The sequence below is a fragment of the Brienomyrus brachyistius genome, chromosome 3 (genome assembly GCF_023856365.1).
Source record: "Brienomyrus brachyistius isolate T26 chromosome 3, BBRACH_0.4, whole genome shotgun sequence".
NCBI classification, from domain to species: Eukaryota; Metazoa; Chordata; class Actinopteri; order Osteoglossiformes; family Mormyridae; genus Brienomyrus; species Brienomyrus brachyistius.
In genome coordinates this window covers 2,970,183-2,991,495 of record NC_064535.1, presented here as the reverse complement: position 1 = coordinate 2,991,495, position 21,313 = coordinate 2,970,183, and the positions used below count along the sequence as shown (strand labels likewise).

General features: G+C 41.6%; 2 protein-coding genes and 2 long non-coding RNA genes across 9 annotated transcripts; 1 reads left to right on the top strand and 3 right to left on the bottom strand.

The window, feature by feature from the left end:
• Window positions 1–24: 24 nt before the first annotated feature.
• mtrf1l (mitochondrial translational release factor 1-like) lies at window positions 25–3,082 on the bottom strand. Its single transcript, XM_049009148.1, has 7 exons — window positions 2,430–3,082; window positions 1,999–2,078; window positions 1,627–1,810; window positions 1,368–1,531; window positions 859–976; window positions 400–536; window positions 25–259 (listed from the first exon to the last, which is right to left on the bottom strand). Exons 1-7 carry the CDS (start codon window positions 2,797–2,799, stop codon window positions 50–52), a joined length of 1,263 nt encoding a protein of 420 aa, XP_048865105.1. The 5' UTR covers window positions 2,800–3,082; the 3' UTR covers window positions 25–49.
• Window positions 3,083–7,727: 4,645 nt separating this feature from the next.
• On the bottom strand, window positions 7,728–10,453 carry LOC125739008 (uncharacterized). 2 transcript variants are annotated; one of them, XR_007397007.1, is made up of 5 exons: window positions 10,411–10,453; window positions 10,219–10,295; window positions 9,943–10,098; window positions 8,605–8,694; window positions 7,728–8,493 (listed from the first exon to the last, which is right to left on the bottom strand). It is a non-coding gene; the product is annotated as an uncharacterized LOC125739008 (long non-coding RNA). The 2 variants fall into 2 exon arrangements; XR_007397006.1 differs by lacking the exon at window positions 10,411–10,453 and having other exon boundaries at window positions 10,219–10,398.
• An 824-nt stretch (window positions 10,454–11,277) lies between these two features.
• LOC125738014 (uncharacterized) lies at window positions 11,278–15,586 on the bottom strand. 5 transcript variants are annotated; one of them, XR_007396588.1, is made up of 7 exons: window positions 14,790–15,576; window positions 13,361–13,384; window positions 13,003–13,125; window positions 12,457–12,532; window positions 12,154–12,315; window positions 11,975–12,064; window positions 11,278–11,773 (listed from the first exon to the last, which is right to left on the bottom strand). XR_007396588.1 is itself a non-coding variant. In XM_049006458.1 (4 exons), the coding sequence occupies exons 1-4, from the start codon at window positions 12,625–12,627 to the stop codon at window positions 11,444–11,446; spliced, it is 753 nt and encodes a 250-aa protein (XP_048862415.1). In that variant the 5' UTR covers window positions 12,628–12,977; the 3' UTR covers window positions 11,278–11,443. The 5 variants fall into 5 exon arrangements, 1 of the variants encoding a protein (XP_048862415.1); XR_007396591.1 differs by having other exon boundaries at window positions 13,003–13,384; window positions 14,790–15,586; XR_007396590.1 differs by lacking the exon at window positions 14,790–15,576 and having other exon boundaries at window positions 13,361–13,863.
• Window positions 15,587–16,502: 916 nt separating this feature from the next.
• On the top strand, window positions 16,503–21,313 carry LOC125739126 (uncharacterized). Its single transcript, XR_007397063.1, has 3 exons — window positions 16,503–16,627; window positions 20,454–20,541; window positions 20,771–21,313. It is a non-coding gene; the product is annotated as an uncharacterized LOC125739126 (long non-coding RNA).

Below are 21,313 nucleotides of genomic sequence, written 5' to 3'. Positions count from 1 at the left end.
ACGCTACTGAGGCAAACATTTTCATTTGTTTTTAATACACAGCCAAACATTATTCATCTGCTCCATCTTCACCCAAAATGTCCATGAGAATCTCCTGGTCAGAAAACTGCTTCAATGATTTGCTCATGTCCTCCAAGAGATCTTCTCCTAGCATGAACCCTCTCACGTCATGCTGGGTTTTCCCAATCCGATGGTCAGTAATGCGATCCTGAACAAAGTTGTAGGTCCTGATCTTCTCTGATCTACCTTTAGTACCAATCTAAGGCAAATAAAATTAGTAAAATTACAGAACAGCATGCTAGACTTTGTGAAACAATCTTTTCTTATTACCGTCAGATCATCATACTTTAATGTTCTCAGAAAAATAATAAAAAAATTTAAATGCAAGAAGTGTTGCACCTGAATTTTACGTGCTTGGTGTCGTTTGCTGGACTCCTCTTCCAGGCGCAGGCCATAGAGTTTAGCACGTAGCATTTTCATGGCCTTTTCTTTGTTTTTCAGCTGTGATCTCTCTTGCTGACACTCAGCTACAACACCTAGCAAAAAGTCTCAAGTCATCTGATCAGCTGATGTGGTTGTTACATTGATCCAGTGTCATCTAATGATGCATGATCGTTAACGCCCATCAACTGACTTTATATCTGCAGTCCCTTTTAGAGACATTTACCATTACGATGGACTTTATTGATCCAAGGGTGAAATGTGATGCATACATATATAGTGCTTAATAGACAAAGTGTAATGTAACGTAAAACATACAGTCAACTGTATTGTTTACAGGGATGTCAATTTTAGCATCTAAATCATTACAATGTAATCCTAATTTCACACCAAGCAACATTAATTATATAAATTTACCTGTGGGAACATGGACGATTCGCACGGCACTGTCAGTGGTATTGACGTGCTGCCCACCTGCTCCGCTTGCACGCTTGGTTTCAATTTTCAAATCCTTTGCATTAATAGTCAGCGTGATCTTGGGGCGGGGGGGAGGGGAGAGTTTATCACAAGGTGTATACCTGAAGCCCACGCTCAAACATACCCACCATCCTTGGGAAGGGCAAGTAATACAGCAAACATAATACAAAAGCACATTTCTGCTCTTATCTGAAGTACATCTTCCATATAAATGCAGCTGTCATGGCAAGTTCTGTCGCACCCTTAAGTGAGCACAAATAACCTGAAGACAAGCAGATATGAAATCACACTGCTCTGAGAAAAACACTATCTAAGCAAAACAATAGCCTATTCATCTTGTATCGCCACTTAATTGGTGCAGGGGCACAGTGTAGAACTAGATTGTAGGGCTTGATGTTGATTGACGCTGGCCAGTCTGCTGTGCCGTTACCGTGTAACCATGGCGATACCTCTGTGGGCTGCGGCAGCGCGGCCACAGTCATGGTGCTGGTGTGGATGCGCCCCTGCTTCTCAGTTTTGGGGACCCTCTGTACTCGATGCACCCCAGCCTCGAACTTCATCGTCTCATAACTCTGTGGGCCGCTGACAGCTGCACAGCCGTAGCGAAGCCCACCTGAAAGACACACATTTTAATCTCCAGTAACACAGACACCCACGTTGCTGACTGGACCACAAATCCATTCCTGAAGCTGATGTCCCAGTACTGACCGGTGTCACTCGGGTTGTACTCCAGCGTTTCAAAGTCCCAGCCCTGGTAGGTGGCGAATCTCCGGTACATGTCGAACACCTCGGCGGTGAAAAGCATCGCCTCCTGCCCGCCTACCCCAGCTGTGACTTCCAGCACTAGATCACTGTCATCAGCCTTCTCAGCAGGGATTAAGAGGGACAGGATCTGCAATTCCACAAGGTTAACACTCATTCTCTGTTGGTTTTTTCCCTAGCCTCTAGTTTCTTACTTTGAAATCCAATTAAGCGAATGATCTGCTGTGTCACTGAAGCAAACCAAACAATGTTCTACATACATGACACTGGAAGATAGACGAAGAAATGGAAGATGCTTAAAATAATCTACTTGATCACCGTTTTTCTCAGATCTTGCACAGACTCTTGGCATGCCGTCTTCTCGTTTTCTGCTAGTTTTCTTATGTCTGGATCATCATCTGAAAAATAAAAAAGAAATAACAGCTTTTGTGCTAGAATAAAATATTATTCTATACAGTAATATATAGAATAATATATTTACGTAACACGAAGAGATTGAATGTTTAAATATATATATATATAGTAGAAAGGTTGAACTGTGACAAATTATCAGTTGAATCTCTGCAATTGACCAAGAGCAGTTAACTAGACTATCTTTCCCTTTGGAGAAACATAACAGCAATTAGCATAAACTGTTCTAAATCCCATAATCTCCAATCCAATTGAACTGCAAATGCTATTGAGAAATCAATCTTCCGATGAATATATATAATTAATATATATATAAAAAAAAACTTTTAGCAGACAACCTTTCAGTAAGGCTTGGATTTCTTCAAACTCTTTCTGTTTCTGTGCCAGTTTCTTCACACAGTCGATCAAAGGTGTTAGATGCGTTACTCTGTTTCTCTTCCATTTCAGATCTTCACTATTCAGTTCGACACTTCGCAAACAGTCCACATATTCACTCTCCAGTTTTCTTAAGTAGTCCTGTAACGACCTCCTTTTAAAAATTTCGTTGGCAGATAGCACACTTACTGCGGGATTTACTTTTGTGGTATGCATAAATCGGCTACATTTTAAACCCCCATAGTAAATGCGGGTATTTCGTGTTTCGCCAAAAACAGTAAAGGTACGTATGGCTGAAAGACCTCGCAAGATCTGTGTACTGAAAGATCGCATTTTTGCCTTGCCCTAGAAACTCCTTAAGCATAAGGACATGTTTGGCTACAGCGTTTTAGACAATCACGGAATTAGGATACCCTTTGTAACAAAACACATTCTAACCTAAAAACTGCAGCGGTAGATATCACACAAAATTAGACATACAGGAAAAATGTTTTCGAGTGATAACCGAATGATTCAGTGTCTTATTCTGCCACTACATGAAACTACATGCACGTAAACTACACCGTTATGGCACGCAGAGGCGCTGACATCTTGCTTAGTCGCGCAAGCGCAATTGTTCTATGAATTACCGTATACCTAAAACTAAAAGTGCACACGATATTCAGGCACTATTAAATGTCTATTATTTAATGAATTGATATCGAAGCGGGGCGGCATGGTGGTGCCGGGTTACATGTGTGTGGAGTTTGCATGTTCTCCCCATGTCGTCGTGGGGTTTCCTCCGGGTACTCCGGTTTCCCTCCTCAGTCCAAAGACATGCTGAGGCTAATTTGACTTGCTAAATTGCCCATAGGAGTGCATGTGTGTGTGAATGGTGTGTGAGTGTGCCCTGCGATGGGCTGGCCCCCCATCATGGGTTGTTCCCTGCCTCGTGCCCATTGCTTCCGGGATAGGCTCCGGACCCCCTGCGACCCAGTAGGATAAGCGGTTTGGAAAATGGATGGTTGGATGATATCGAAGCATAATTCTAGATGAAGTATCTGTTATATAGGAGTACCCAAAATTGTAGGAGACGCTTAATCCCACTTCTGACAAACTTTTGGGGGTACCATGTGGCTCAGTGGGCTAAGCCTGTGTGCCTGTAGCCCAGCCTCAGGACGTCTTCGGGACCCTTAACCCCCAGCTCCCTGGGCGCCGCAACAGGTGGCTGCCCTTCTCGGGCCGGCTTACTCTTGCCTACAAAGAGCAAGTTAGGGGAGGCGTAAAGAGAATTTCCACACGGGAAGCAATTATTATTAATACATACTTGTCTATTACGTTGTCATTTCACAATTGTATTGTTTTTTTTTGCATTTCATCCTTTGACATTTTGACAGATCCTGCTCTTACGAAATAATAAATATTAACCATGATGAGTTCGACCAGCAGGTGGCAGCCATTTACCGATCACGACAAAAATCTCAGCTTGCTTATTACCGTAATGCATGTAGCATTTAGAAGGTTTTATTGTTCTTTACATAAATATTCAGAATGTGAAATTCATATATTCCACCAGGCATCAACTGATGTGCCTCAGTGCTCAGTTTTTTGCCTGCCTCCCTTTTCTCTATCCCCCTGCTCTGTAGGCCCATGCACTGCACAAGTGGATTCCAACTTTTCTTGACTTCTCCTTCAACAGAAATCACATTCTCAAATTTCTGCTTTTCTCAATGATGAGGGATCTCTCTCAGGTCAAACCTTTCGAAGACCAAGCTTCTTGCCTTCCCTACCACCGATGAGAAACGGCCAAGTTATTCTTTGGTGACCTTGTTGCATTCATGTTCTAATCTTGCAGATTAACTCTGTAAAACAGCTGTAGGATACACAGCTGAATGTATTGTCCAGAAACTTCTCAGCAGTTCTGCAGCTGACTGCTCCAATGAAATGGTCTCACTTGGCGCTAGTGGATGTTCTGTTGTATTTTGTGCTTACATTTATTTTTCTGATGTTAGGTGTTTTGTATACCTCTTATTCCTATAGTTATCTTGCATTTGTTACTCACTGGAAACGCAGCCTAGCACAGTAATTCTCAATCCTGTTCTTAGCCCCCCCCCCCACCCCACCCTCGCCAGAATGTTTTCTTCCAACCCACACTGCTTTCAACCTGCCACATTCAATATTAGCCTATTAAGGACCATCTGAACCTGACTAAGGTAGGGTTGGAATGAAAGCATTCTGGCAGGGGTCCTCCAGAGGGGGTTTTCCAGGGGGTCCTCCAGGGGGGGCCTCCAGGAGCAGGACCGAGAGCCACAGGCAGCACTTGTACCTAAGTTGGGTCCTTGACAGTTGCATGCTTGTGATGTATTTACTGCCTCACTTGTGTGTTGCTTTGAACAAAAGGACCTACTGGACAAAAACAAATGCAGGCACAGAGAAATCAATCAAGGGAACATGCTAAGCCTTAGAACACTGCATGTTTGCCTTGAGAAGAACACGTTATGGTCATAGATCGCGAAGAACACACCTATGGTGTTTATGGCTTTACATCTTCATATATTTAAACTTCATCGGAGGTTTTCAAATTCTACTTCAAATGGCGTGGTGAGATTGAGGAGAGTCTGTATAGTCACATCTACAACAAACAAGCTACATGCCATGCTGGTGTCTCATCCAGTCACTGTGTGGTTTGCATTATGCTCTGAAGGATGAATGCAACCCAAAACGCCATAAAAGGTAAGCAAACCCTTACAGACAGTGAGACGATAATTTTTATTTCTTTTTGAGATTGTACTAGTGACAATAGGAAAAAAAACGAATTAGACCCATAAAACGCAGCTTTGATGCCTAATTCAAGATTAATATCTTCCGATGTGGGACATACGGCATGTAAATTGCACATCGACATGTAGCTGTGATTTTGTGATTTTTGTGATTTTAACTTTTCAAGAATTGAGTTTCTAATACCAAAAAAAGGGGCCTTGATAATGTGCGCAAACTATTGTTCAATTTCCCTTATATTACGTGCCAACGATGCTAAAGATCTTACAATGAAGATAAAAGAAACGCCGGACATACTGGCTGGATTCAGGAAAGGCTGCGGAACAGGAGACATCACTGGCTGATGCACAATGGATAATTGGAAAAAACAGTAAATACCAGAAGGAGGGTAGTCTTCGGTTGTCTTGACCATGTCAAACTATGATGCATTTTACTTAGAAAAATAAATTGCATATCAAAATTCTTGCAAAATGTGAATTTTGTCATGGAACACTAATTTAATTGGTCATTGTTTGGCCTGTGGGGGCCAATGGGTCATTAATTAAGGCAACTGAAGGGTTAGGGGTAGGGTTAGCCTGTCTCTGCATGCATTACATCTCGAAGTTTTGGTTTTTGCTCTCTGCTGATGATTGATCACAGAGACTACAGCTGCTTTTCTGTAGGACTCTAATCGGTGCTTAATGAGCTGGTTATTAATTGTTCAAAGCTTCAGCCTAGTTATAGTGTGCAAGAGAGGAGTGGAGAATGCAATGCAGAGGATGCATTGCTGCTGGGAAAGAAGCCCAGGCTTCTCATTGGGGCAGGGGCTGTTAAGACCTCTGTGTATCCTATCAGAGACAGAGCTACTCCAGCCCCCGTCTTTGAAAACCCTGCCCAGATTGTGACTGGTTGTCAACCAAAGCACCAGGATGTGACACGAACAAAAGACGACCCCAAGAGGAAAGAAATAGCTCTTCTATTTCTGTATGCTTGTGACTCTTTGTTAAAAAATGCTTTTCCATCTAGGACCCCTTTTTCGTGACAATTGACTCTGGTTTTTACCTGATTTCTTTTGTTCGGTCTCCTTTTCTAGATGTACACTATTGTATGATGTTTTTGTCTTCTTATCGTAAATCAAAAGATAGGAAGAAAGAGACGTGTACTAGTGCTGGGGCTCAGTGACTGTGGGGTTCATGTATCATTTTGGCCTGGTTTAATCCTGAAACGAGCCCTTCGAAATGTCCAGGCGCGCCGCCCAGCTTATTTAAAACAGATTAGTCTTTGGTGCACTTGGGTATTACGTAGCCGTGGGTGTTAGGAGCATTTGCTGTGAATGATTCTGGCACGCAAACATTTTTTTGGGGGTGGGATCTCAAGGCTCAAAATACTGCAAATAAAGAGGATCCGTCAGAGCACATCCACTGTCCAGTGGGCGTTTCTAACCTTTTCAGCTGCGTAGCTTAAATCAGGTGGTATCATGTACATATGAAACTCATACTAAGGTTTATCAGGTACCTGATAAAGTATATAACAGCTAATATTCTATTATGAGTCTCTGGGCTGAGGGGTAAATAGTGCATGCATTTGAAGACATTTTGTAAAAAAGGACGACAGACTAACTTCTTACAATCACTGTTTCGTAAAAAACAGAAAGTCGAGTCAAGTGGATGTAGTTGTCATAGCTTCCATATACAGGTACACAGTGACATAAAATAACGTTTCCCCAGGACTACGATGCACAAACAGTGAGTGACAGGGGGAAGCTTTTCACACTGTAAAAAAATTCTGTCTGCTTCAACTTAAACACTTATATTCAATTGCTGCCTTAAAATTACAAGTAAAATCAAATTGAATATACTAATTATTTCTACTCATTATTGTAAGTGGAGTTTAGCTTTAAATTGTAAGTTGGTTTGATTGATTAGTACTTGTTGTTTCAACTTAGCAATACAAGACCGAATTATTAATAACTTATTAACATGTCCCAAGTAGTGATTTCAACTTGCTTATTTCAGTTAAATTAGGTCTGGGCATAATTTTTCTAGTGAAGGTTACATTTGCATATTTATTGATTTAACTTATAAATTATAGATAAAAAAGAAACGGACGCAAAATCATACTTTCTACACTGTAAAAAATTATTCATTGACTCAACTTGACTTAGTCAAGTCATCTTGTTGCTTTGACAGAGTTAAGTCATATCTATGTAAAGTGATAAATTAACTACAATTAAAATAATTTGTTGATACAACATGAAGCATGTTGACTGAACATTTTGTGTCAAATAATTTGGATTAAAAAAGATTAGCTAAAATAACAAACCAATGCTGGGTGAACTTAATTCATTAAGTTGTTTTTACAAATGTGAATCATGCTTGTTCAACATAAAATACTTATTTTTTTCAACTTAGTCCTCAAATTTATTTTGGTTAAGTTTACAGAGGTTGATAGAGCATTACAAAACCTACCAGGATATGCAAATAATACCTACAAAGCTACTACTAATCTACAAAAGAAGTAGTCCAACAAATATTAGCATAGAAAATAACCCAAGACATATTTCAATCTGGAATATTTATTCTCAACTGCAGACAAATGTCAACTAAGACACATGGTCAACTATCTTAACATCAAAAGTACAGGTACTGCTCAAATGTAAACTCCGTTCAAGGCTCCTTTAAAACCAAATAAAATAGTGTCTCAGAGACACATTTCCTCTGAACAGAGCAGCCACAACAAAAAATATTAAATGTCAATTGTACAGCTGCCAAAAAATAATATAGTGTCTTGCTGATACATTAAAGAGATACTTTAAATATTACAAAAATGCCTCTGTTCACGGGAATAGGGCTGAAATACATAAAGTGTATAAGTAAATATAAGTAAGTATATAGACACATTTGCTTCAAAGATCAGCAAGAACATCAAGACACAGAAAATCAAAACATAACCAATGAAGATGCTTGCATTATCTAATTAAATGAACAATTTATTCTTCAGAGAGTGGACTCTGGCAGTGCATGCGTCCAGCCCTATTCCCATGAATAGTCGTTGAATTACTTCAAAAGTGTACTTCAAGTCTTTTGGATAGTCAATGTTCAGAATGTACAGCAGTCCCATCAGATTGACAAAAGCACTGGGTACATCTCGCAAGTGGCGAATGACAATAATTTCTTCAACCACAATGGCAATATCATTGTAGGAAGCTGGAAGGGGCTCCTTCGCATCCTCAGCAACTAAGAGTATTCCAGTGAGCATTCCCCTGATGACATCCTCCTCAGGATCCGTGGGCTTTAGGAAAAAATACAAGGGTTTGTTCTTTAGGAAAGTTTTGCCAAATAATGCACAAGTGTATCCCTGCTCCATGTGAATTAGCTTTTTGGATGACATGACACTTCTTACCTCACACATCTTCATGAATGCAGATGGATTTTCCTTCATGTACCACGGTAGACCATGCAAAGCTGTTGCCCTCTTCTTTTGGTTTGATACCTGCCAAAACACACGAGTAATATTTATTTTAGTTTGAAATCTAAAACTGGGGATACACAATAAGAAAAATTTTGCGCACGACACTCAGCTGCATCACAATAAGGTGATGAACACATGTCCGTAATTAACACTGAACATATCAAGCAAGTGGCAGTGTTGCAAGCAGAATGCTGGATGCTGCTATCAATTAGCTAAAATATGAGTTGTAAAAGGGAGGATTTGACTGAACTGTAGCACGTGCTGGAGTTCCATGTGGGAGTGAGCATTTACATGGTGAAAGATGTCACTGATACGGTTTTATGCAGGTGCTTGTTTTTGTAGACCGATGAAGGTGTGTTGGTGGTGTGCTGGCGCTTGTTTCCAGTCAGACATCATGAGTGAAATGCCCCCTTTTAAAAGGCGCTATCTGCCAGCAAGCAGTTTCACCAATTCTATTAGCCAACTTTATCAGATTTAATGTATTTTTTCGGGGCAATAAAAATATCGGCCGATAAATTATCTGTCCGATAAATATCGTGCATCCCTACCTAAAAGTAAAAAGAAAGTGATAAATCAACAGTAGGGTGAAGTAAGAGTTTACCCCTCATTTTCTCTCTCCTTCACTTCTTTCCATCCCCACTCCTTCTCCCTAGTCATAAAAGATCCATTCTCCCACCCAACTTGTTACATAATATAGGTGTGTAAACTACTGCTAACAATGAGTGATGAAGACCTGCCAGTTGCAGGGTGTTCACCTTACACACATAATGAAAGAAAAGTGAAAAACTGAGTGATTGTCATTGTGAACATAGCACAGCACAGCACCACAACAAAATGTGACCTCCGCATTTGACACATCTGAAGGAGCAGCGGGCGGCTAACATAGGTAGTAGCCAGGGTCCAGGGCTTGGGAATGGTACCTTGCTCACCAGTGGTACCTTTAACAGTCTGAGACTCAAACCTGCGACCTTCTGATCACGCGGCCAGTTCCCTAACCATTATGCTACAGACTACCATGTCAAATAAAAGCATTTTAGTTTTGTTCAAACCCCTGAAGTTTGAGCTCTGAGTAGTAAAAAAATTGTGCATGTATATGTGATGAAAGTGACACAGTGTACAGCACCTTTGGTTGATAAGATTTGAAATGTTTGACTGAGACTATATTCCACTCATGCAGAGAGCTTTTCACAACATGGAACAAGCACAGCATACCCGAGGTATCCAAGAAGCACCAGTATGACCACAAAGACCCAGCAGAAATATACTCACATCCTTGTCAAGGCTCTCCAGTAAGGATGTCATTTCTTTACTCCCCTCAAAGCGCTTTGACCTCAACAACTGAAGAAGTCTGAGCAGGTGACTGTCCAAACGCTCATAGAACAAAGTGAGGTCCATAGACATCAGCCTGGTGAATTCTTTGACGATCTACAATAAGAAGGGACATTTTAAAAACTTGTGACAGTACACTGGCCTTTCACTATTTACTTAAATATAAGTGACAGTAATATTTACATTCCAGCAAGCTGTCCAGAAACAATACTCAACATTGCCCTTGCCTTTGTAGACGGTCTTCTCTTTTCAGGCTACCGTACTTTGTGCTGAATGAAATCTTCAAGAAGGCACTATAGAGGAAGGAGATTACATGTTAACCCACAACCGCTTGAATCACATATGATTAAACTCGTTTCAGTATATATAACTAATAAATATTTCAGGAACATAGAACAAGCCACCTACCTCTCCTCAGAGGGTAAAACTTGCCGTTTTAAGTAAGCATGGCGACAAAAAACAAAATTCACAAGAGTTTCCAATAATGCGAACAAAAAAAGCACAACCTACGTACATTGAATAGGATCTTCAACAAAACAAGATTGTTAAATAATCTCTTCCTTATAGTTATCCCGTTATTGGTGAAATGATTTATGAGCTATATAAATATTGAAGATTTAACAACTTCTCTGCTACACATACATGCATGATTGAACGCAGTTTACGTTAAAACACTCCAGTGATTGAAACGGATTTTCGCTTGAAGCGAGATCAGTTTGCTATAATATACGCGTATCCACTCACCCTTAACCTTATACTAAAAATAAAACGCGGCATGTTAAAAGTTAGCCAAATTATCACATCATCATAAAAAATCCAACCAACGGCTAGCCAGAGCTACCTAAGATGCTAATCTATGTCCAATAACCACAACGAACTAAATATAAAATATGGATAAAAGGTTATGGTAACTGGCCGTGTAAGACAGAATAGTTTATTAATTAACTATGTTTCCTAATAAACTGAGTCCAGGTACTTGCTTGTTAACAGCATTGTGGTTCCAATTTTGACGAAATGGCGGGCAATTTCTTCATCGGGCTTTGTGTGTCATGTGACCCTGGCGCAACATTAGTGCGCATGCGTGTTATGTAAAATGCGGATTGCGACGCATTTTTTGCAGTTAATTGAACGAAATATTTTGAGTTCATGAGTATTTTTGTGAGTTGGAGTTGTTCTAACTGATCTTACTTAGTCACAATGAGCAATGAGTTCACTCAGCATGATTACACTAGCCCATCTGACTAAAACCCCAGATCACTTTTTACAGTGTAGCTTTATTTTCAACGTTACACCAAACACATTGTTTTTCCCAAGAAATGCCAAAATGCCCATGTAATTGAGAACAGCAACAAAGGCTTTCTTTAGAATCTCAATAAAGGCAAATGAAAATGAAAACATTAGGAAGTTAACTCATCCTTAATGTCCTTCATGCAAACTTGTTCTACAATTTGTACCTCAGGAGCTTGTTACTTAAGCCATGTACTTGGGCAGAGGCTTGGTCTGGTTGGATCTTCATCACCACTCTCTGCAGGAACTCAAACGAGAACTTCATGGCTTGTGGATACTCAAGATTCACGCAGTAAATGATGCCCATAAGCCTGGCAAATCTACAGGGCACGTCCTTGAGGTTGTTTACAACAATGGTCTCCTCGACCACAGCTGCCATGTCAAAGACCTCCCTTGGAAGAGCGTCCTTCTCGGCACCTTCGTAGCCTATAAGCAGTCCGACCTGCATCCCCTTCATGGCCAGATCCACTGTTTCACCATGAGCCTTGCAAAGCAGAAAAAATATTGTCTATCACTATTTGTGTCTACAAGTACATTGAGGAGTGAGAACCAGAGAGGTATAAGTATCATTTTGTGTGAAATGGATATACACACCCTGCCTTCAAAAGGTTTACTTATTTCCAGATAGAAAGTACATTTTCTCCTTAATCACAGTTATACATTACAGAACGACATTTGGTCTTACATCACACATCCTGATGACGTCAGATGGATCTTGGGATATGTAGTGTGGCAGACCAACCAAGGCAGCAGTGCTTCTCCTCTCACTGGTGTCCTACAAGACAGAAAATAAGCAGGAGAGATAAAAATGCTATAGCAAACATAATAGTGCCGCATTCAAATTTCATGAACTCCTACACTTACATCTTTCTCAAGACAGTCCAAAATGTCTTTGAGTGCCTGCTTCTTTACAGACTTGGTTGCTGCTTTGTACACCTCCAGAAGTCTTTGGACCGGGACATCAAGTCCAACAAGAAAAGATTGAAGAATGTCTGTAATGACGACTCTCCTGAACTCTGCCCTAACCTGGGACACAGCAAACAACACATGAAAGCCAAACATTCTGAACATTTGTGAAGATGACAAACAGTATACAGTACAGCATTTTGCACGCAACATACTTCATATCTCATTGTGGACTTAATATACAATTGTGCGATTGTTTACCTGTCTCTCAAGAAAGAGAGCTGGCCATCTGCTAAGAACCTCTGCAGGGAGTGGCTGCTCTCCAATGATTTCTTGCCTGCATTGTGAAAATGTCAGTTCATCCACAAGCTGAGGATCAGGATCTTTTTTTCTGCATTTCAGCCACCATCTTCTTCCACTTTTCCTCTCCATTTTCTTCACTCTGTCCTTCAGGTGGATCTGGCAAATAGTTCACTTCACCCTTCTTTGACTTCTTCACACGTTTACCCTTTGCATCTCCTCCTTTTCTTTTGTTGATTACCACCTCAGGACATCCTACTGCAGCTAACTTCTGCCGATAGTTTCCCAGATTAAATTTCAGGCTGTGAAACCATGAGTACCATCCTCTTCCATACCCTGGTTCTTTCAGACAGGGGTGCTTCTCCACTAGTGCTTTGGCTACACTCTCATAATGATGCTTCTGAGGATGGGCACTAATTTTTGTCATACTGTCTGCAAGTGTGTCAAGGATATCAGTCTTCAAACCTTTAGGAATTGCCATCACAGATCCATCCATTGCATACTTACAATTTGCTTCTTTCAGCTGAAGTTCCACATCATGTGAGAACTGTGGAATCAAGAAGGGATCAGGCCATTCCCCAGAATCCCCACTACAGATCGATGGTGGGCTGTATGTGTCCAAGGTAGAATCTGAAAGAAAGGCATCAGCAGTGAACAATACTTTTAATGTTGCCAGCTCCATAGGAAGGTCTTTGATGTCAGTCAAGTTGTACAGTTCATTATTGAATTCTGGATCAGCGAACTGTAAAATGAATCTGCCTCTCAGGCCAAGCTTCGTTCGTAACACTTGGCATAGCTCCTCAATGCTTGGTGGGATGTTTTCAATTAAAGGCCTCTGAAATCGCTTTCAGATATGATAACTCACAGCAGCATTGTAGACCACTTTACCCTGAGAAGGAGAGAAATAGTACAGTAAGTAAAAACATTCAGTACATATTAAGACCCCCAATTTCCCACAAAATAGGGTGCCAACCCCCCACCAAAAGAAAATCATTCTATTTAGGGTTAAATCATGAAGTGTAAGTTCACCCCCAGCTCTGACCTCCACATACAGCATATTTTTGAAAATGCCACAATACTGGGCGTTGATATGAGGCAGGAGGTGCTCAGTGTCAGTGTCATCCTGTATGCATTTTAAAATAATTACAATATTCACTAGTCAGGCAACTTACTGGGGTGGAATAAACAGGCTGCGGATAAGGTATTCGTTTTCAGTGGTGGGGTTCGTGTGGAGGGGGTGAACAAGATCGTTGGACATTTTAAGGGGCATGTGTTAGGGAGAGCTACATGTGGGCAGGCTATCCGATGAACAGTGTTTTTCTCGATGTCAGATTTTGAATAAAGAAAATATTTCCAAATGACTTAGACACGAGCACCGCACCCCTTTTCACAAGCTTTGTAAATTCGCTTGTCACCCGCCGACGAGCTGACTTACAAAGACCGCGAAAAAATGTGCACGGGTGTGGTGCTCAAGCCTAAAGCTGCCAGTGTCTTCGGTCGTTAGGAAATATTCAATTGTTCATTGGATAGTCTGTCTAAAATATATATACACTGGTATATAAAAACTCTGAGATTCGCGGGGTCTATAATTAAAGCGAACCCCGGTTTTCCATTTTTAAATGGTGTCCTAAACTAAAAGTTCGAATTAATTATGTAAAAAAAGCGATATGTTGCAAATCCTCTCTCAAACAGTACCAGCACAAACAGTATTCACCAATAATGTCTGATAAAGTTGTAATAGCCTACAGCCATACAATGGTTTATGCAGGTGACGGATTATTAAAAACGTTTGCGAGGCCCCCCCCCCCCCCCCCACCACCACCACCACCACCACCACCAGCACCACCACCACCAGCACCACCACCACAACCACCACAATTCAAGGGCCCTTGGCAGCCAAACGCCCTCCCTATAGGGTCAGGGGCCCTTGTAGGCAGAGGATCAAAGAATGTAGGCCCTCTAAAATAGACAAACGGAAATACATTGTTGATAAGCTTTGCAAATTGTTTTGGGCTAGGGGCCCCATGGGCCCCCTGCACCCCAAGGGCCCCTGGGCAGCGGCCCCGCTAGCCCGGTCCGTAATCCGTCCCTGGGTTTATGCCAACCACGCGACCCACAAACTGCGATTAGCCACACTTCAACCAAGAGAACACGCACTGAATTAAAAGAAAATCATTAAGTAATCATAAATAATACTACATACAAAATATCATTTCTTTATAGTCACAAATTGGTATCCTGATTAACTACATGTTCGGGTTGAGTTATAATCGCTGATAAGAGGATCCACTCACCTCAAATCACATCAGATCCCACCACTGGTCTTTCACCCGAACGCTTTGCGGTCACGTTCATGACCTCGCTCTGAAAAATTATTCATCCGCTGTTTGCGTCATTAAAAAACTTAAAAACCTGAGTTGTAACACTGAAAACTCATACAGTTGAGTTGAAATTGCATAAATTATTGTTTTATGTTGCAGTAAATGAGAGAAGTATGTTACCATGACTTATTAGTCAAATCATTTTTTACAGTGCAGGGCTTACACTGCAAAATGCAGTGCAGATCGAAAGAGTGCAAAACACAGGACACAGTGGAATGTGTATATATAAATACAGTAGAAAAAAGGGTGGCATACAGTGTGGCACTGAATGAGTAATAAAATAAGTGACCAGTGCCAGTCAGGCGGGGGTGCCAGTCAGGTGGGGGCGGGGCAAGTATTCCCAGGAAAATTCAAATCCCTTTGTACGACGGGGCATGAATGAGGGGCTTATACCGAGTATCTACAAAGTATTCCGGAGAAATCTCCACTGGGTTTACGGGGCAGCCAAGTTTTCCCTGCAGTATTACATTCTCCCTTGAAAGGCCTGGGTTTAAACGTTTGCATTGGTAGTTGCGGAATGCTAGTCTACATACATTTTTACATTAGTTAGCATTAAAGTAAATGATTGTCTCAGAAAAATGTGGCATGGCGCCTTGAAGCAGAGTATTCCCCAGAACTGACACCGGTCTGTCAAACAGGTCACAAAAAGCAACATGAAAAAAAGCCACAGTCACACACACAGAAGAAGGGCAGCCTGCTCAGCCTGGTCCCTCACAGCAATTCCTGGAAAGTGGGAGCTAAGCTGAGTATCCAAAACACACTCAGAAAAACACAAAGAGGCGAATTGCATATTCTGGGGCTATTCCCTCTCCCCCTTCACAAAATGCCTCAAGATCCATCTGTTCCAGGAAGTCTCCCATTATCCTAACACCACTCCTACTCTTAAAGTTGTACTTTCTACTGGCTGAATAGTAAGCCCTGTTAGCTTCAGGCTTTGGAAATTGTTGCCAGGTTCCTCCTTTATGGGAAACTCAGCCACGCTGCTCATGTCCAGCTGACGTCTTGACAGAATGTATGCCTGTAACGTGCTTTTTGCCTCACTTGCATGTTGCTTTTCGTACAAAAACTTCCGCTAAATAAAATGTATGTAAATGCATTGAACCCCACACCCCTACAGGGTAACTGCCTGAACCATCATCTACAAGGATTGTACACTTATCTCAATTTTCTTTCCATTTGTTCCTAAGAACCATACTTCCCCTGATAGCCATGACTATGACACTATGTTGTGACTACTGCAATGCCCGAGTACAAGAAACAGACCGGCTGAGTGTCCTTGACTGAATGACTTTCTGACACAATGTTTCTCCGTTGTTTACAGAAAATTTCCACAGTTAAGAGGGAATTAGTCTGTCACCCCGAGGTGGTCACCTTCTGGTAGTGCAATCTGTTTCACACTACTTCCTGTAACAAGTTCTTAAACAGTCGTGTAGAGAGAACTTCAGTGCTAGTGCTTTAGCATGATATTCATGGCGAAGATCTACTTATGGCTCCACCCATTTCAGTGCCCAGGGAGCTGGGGGTTAAGGGCCGTGCTCAAGGACCAGCAACCTCCTGATAACAGGCTCAGAGGCTTAGCCCACTGGGCCACACACTCAGTGGGCTAAGCCTCATTGGAATCTTGTTGGAACTACTTGGCAGGCTCTTACAGCCAGAACTTGCTGGTGGTTTGACCACATGCGTGCTCAACATGTTTCTACAACACGCTGAAGAAACCATGACACCCATCCATCTTCTAACCACCTGTCTAGGTCAGTGTTGTAGGGACTTTGACATATAACACAATAATAACTGTGACTGAAATGTACATGTGTATAAATGTCTTCTGGGCTGTGAAGGGGGCAGGGATCTGTCTTCAAAGTGCAGGAAGAAACCTAGATGATAAAGGGAAAAGACCAACTCCACAGGTGGTGGTGGCAGGAATCACCCCTCAAACCTGGAGGTGTGAAGTGACACAGTGTTCCCCAACCCGGCCCTCGGGGACGCCCAGACAGTCCACGTTTTTGCTCCCTCCCGGCTCCTGGGAGCAAAAATGTAGACTGTCTGGGAGGGAGTTGAGAGGGAGCAAAAAAGTGGACTGTCTTGGGGTTCCCTCACTGAGCTGCCATACCATCTAGCTTCTGTACAGAATTTCATTATTTATTTCCTCACAACATCAAGCCCACCTCTGCACAGGTAAAAATGTGATTATAAAGCATCCATTTAGATACATCTGATGATGTGTACGTGTTCCTCTAACATTAAACATTAACAATAATATAAACCGCTTGTTAACGGGATAACGTTATTAAAAACTAACAAAACGAGTTATTTACCCTCCATTGTTTTGGCGAGACGGTGTAGTTTCGCATGAAATTACGCGTGAAGTTTAACTTACGAGCTTTTCGCGTCTCCCATGCTCATTTAGCATAAAGGTGTCAGTTCCTGCTGTGCGGTGTGAAAGGGACACAGGGAAGTTGTCAGGAGCTACAAAAGATGTCAGGAAGCCCAGCGACTTTAAACCGGGACCAGGTTCCGGGACTTCGGTGTGAAAGCGCCTTTTATCCTGAGTTTGAAGGAATTTACTGTATAGTTTTTAAATAAATGTCCTCTGAACCTGGTACTTTTTCATTGACGTACTATACAAACAATGCATTTTCTCCCAAAATGACAACAAATTATTTTCTCAGTGTCAATGCGTCTGTTACAAAGCGCAATACCATGTGATACACTAACTATTCCACTTACTATATCCCCAGTTTTAATACATTTTATGGTACGGTTTTTAACACACAAAAACAAAACAAATGGAAAACTACCAATCTCAAAGGGCATTATTCTAAAAACTGGCGGATAATTAGTCAGCTTCAGCCCGGACTTAAACATTATTTTATTTAGTTTATATATGCCTTTTACAACAGACAGTCAGTTGTCACTTTAAGGAACAGAGATTCGATTGTGTGACGAGACTGCAGAACAAAATCCGCTTGAAAAGCGACCGAAGTAGCAGTTGCCTAATTAACACACTGGGTCTGTGAGAAGGTGCGGCGAAGACTGAGCCTCATACTCCGACAAATCCGCTCCGCCACTATTACAAACTGGCTTTGGGGTTTTGGAGTATGGGCTACCACTGGAGCGGATTGTAAATATAAAAATCTTACAAAAAGCTGAAGCCAGAATTGCAAATCCGATTTGATCAAGAACGCGGAGGTGCAAGAGCACCATGTCATTCAGTTATTCATTTAAAAAAAAAAAAAAAAAAAAAAAATATATATATATATATATATATATATATATATATATATATATATATATATATATATATATATATATACACACACACACACACACATTCAGAAATGACTAAACATATTTGGGGAAAAAACAGTAATTAATCGACAAATCAGAAATGCAAATTACCGGAAAAGTAAAAAAAAAAAACAGAATGCACACGATAATGATTTGCAGTGCTGTTGTATGGGTTTTGCTTGCAGCAGTTTTCACTCGCTGCATTAAACTGTGTACGGAAAAGTGAATCTACCATGAAGGTCAAATGTTTAGAAAAATGTGTGGTATTCCATTAAAACTCTTAAACGACGCGCTGTTTATGCTAATCGGAGTTTAGCGTTCACAGAATGTAAGTGGGTTAACATAATTAATGCGGATTTATGTCTGAATCCTTTTTAAACAAGTAACATTTACGTGGAGTACGTTATTTTTTCGTACAAGACCTAATAATCGACCACATTTTAACTTTCCGCGAAGTTGCAATATCGGTTATTTTGAATTTTCAGTGATTTAGCGGAGAGCACTATAGGCAAGCTCACCTGCGTGACAGCATAAATATTACCTCAGTAATAACTCCCCAATCTGCCTGCTCAGACATAATTTGCTTGAACTACCCGGTTTGAGGAGCATCACAGTTTTTGCTGAAATAAATACATGGATGATGTGCTTTTTGTGACGTGAGGTTCCAATTTCCCCGTTTGAAAAATCATACTAATTAGGCGACTCGACATACAATTATATGGGCTGTTGACGTATTGAAAAAAATATTATTTGAGTGCCCTGGTTTTAAACGGAAACCAGTAAGCGACAGTTGTTAATCGCCTAAGTGAGTGGTGTCAAGCTGCGGTCCAGGCCCCCTCAGGACTGGAGTTTGACACCCCTGGCATTGTTCATCTACTGTAAATTTAACAATCCGTTAATTCATGCATGTTAGATAAAGGGTTGTGCTGCTTTTTAAATTTTTGTAGTCTGCTTAATCAGGGTAAAAGGTTATTGCTAATTAGTGACGCTGCTCATGAAATCAAGCAATCTGCATCGCATGTTCGCAGAGGTGATGTCATTTGGTTTATAATGGTTATCGGTTTCGCAGTAGTGCTGCGTTGTTGAACATAAACGTCTCAGTCTGTTAAATAAACACAAGGAAATGCTCTCAGCAGGCATACTGCACTACGCGGTTTGCTGAGAGGTGCCCTTAAAAGCAAGATAAACACTGAAATGCAGACGGTGCCGTTCTCTTACCGTTGGGTTGTATTCAGACAGTTGTACCATTCATCACGTTCGTAAAATATTCAGTGAGTTTACTTTTGCACCAAGCTGGAGCAGGCAGAATATTAGGCCACAGACAGTAGCCTTTAAAAGGAGCTTGGGAACGTTGGTCTGCTTTGTGTGCTAAGTCATGCTGTAGATTGTCTGCTGAATTTCAGGGAGTCAGGACAGCCTCACCCACAAAAAGCTAGCTGATGTGGAGGTGTGTGATTCTACTATTTACTCCTCTGGGATCCGGCAGTTGCCCATTTGAGTCGTGATCATACCTCTATTGGTCCTTGAGCAAGACCCGTAAATGGGAGAGCTGTTCCCAGGCTGCCTTATAAATGTCTGGGCCTGTGCTCCAATCCATGCAGTTGCTCTGAGCTCTATAAGCGTGTCTCGGGCTGTATATGTGACAGCGACATACTTCCTGTATGTATACATAAGAAAGCAATTCTGTAATTTTCTGTTATTCAGTACTTTGGCCTCATAAATGGTTACTATTCTGAAACAAACTCAGAGTCAATCCTCTGAGAATTAAAGTAAAAGTTCCTGGTCATCTAGTGGTTAGAATTTGGCACCTCGCCACTAGGGGGCTGGGTTTGCCCCCCACTCAGGGAATATTATTAACATGCTCCATAGAGCATGCTCCCACCTGGACAAAACTGCCATCACAATCAAGATAATATCGTTTGTGGGAATGTGTGTGACTCAGCAGGTCAGGAATGTGATGCCTGTGTTCAGATGGTGGCTGGTTCAAATCCCTGAATGGCAGAGTGGTTACACTGACGAGTCCATGAACAAGGCCTTTAGTCCTCGGATTGTCTGATTCTGCTTTCTCAAAATCTATGGAGCTTCGGATCAAAGCGTCTGCTAAGTAAAAAAAAAAAATCAACAATAAAAGATTGCATCATTCCTGCCTTTGTAGTTATCCAGCTAAACGCACATCCTTTAACAAGCTGTAACTTGAAAGTTAAGTGTTTAGCATCTACCATGATGCAGATCCGGGCCTTGTTTTCACTTCTCCCAGGTTTAATAACTACTGATTTTGATTGGCTACAGAGGCTTCACAACTGGCTCACAAGGCAAAGGAAGACTGGAAAATCAGCAGTGATTGGCTCCTGAGGACCCCGATTTGAACAGCCCTGATGTAGGTAAACAAAAGGGTGTTTTGTTCACGGTAAACAAAGAGTTTCGTGGTGCTTCATGCTCCAGGCCCCCCCCCCCACCTACGTTTGTGTGATTCCCCCCATGTTCTGACTGGAGCCCATCCACAGTCCAACAATCTGCTTTAGGGTGAATAGGCATCTCTGGATTGCCCATGGTGTGAGTGAGTGCCCTATTTTACTTGTCCCCATCTTGTACCCTGTGCTTCCCAGGATAGGTTCCAGGCTCACCAAATCACTGCACTGGCTAAGTGGCTGTGGAAAGTGGATGTATGGGTTTGTAATATACCTCAAAGCTAAACATCTGACCAGTTCTATTTAAGTCAGACTGTGATGTGATTGTGATGTCTAACTAAACTCAACATCCATTTTATGATTTAAATGGTGATTTTTATCATTTTTATAATAACGACCATGTCATCTTCTTGTTTACGTTTGGTTAAACTTGTCGCAGGGCTGCATGCACCTGGGATCACCCAGGGCAGGAATGATGCATCCTACCACACCATAAGCTCCTGCGGGTTGGCTGAGAGCCACCTGGCTCAGGAGATGCTGGAGTGGCGTTCGGCTAGTGCCACTCTGCTGAAGCTCTGTTCATGCCATGCTTCAGAGAGCAAGCAAGGGACGTGGCTTCACCTGAACTGAGGTGAACCAATGGCCAGGTTCAGCAACCGGTTCTTCTCTGAGGCTGTGAGGACACTAAATATCCTGCTGCCCACCTGACCCCCCCCACCCCCTGTTTCGGAGAATACTCAT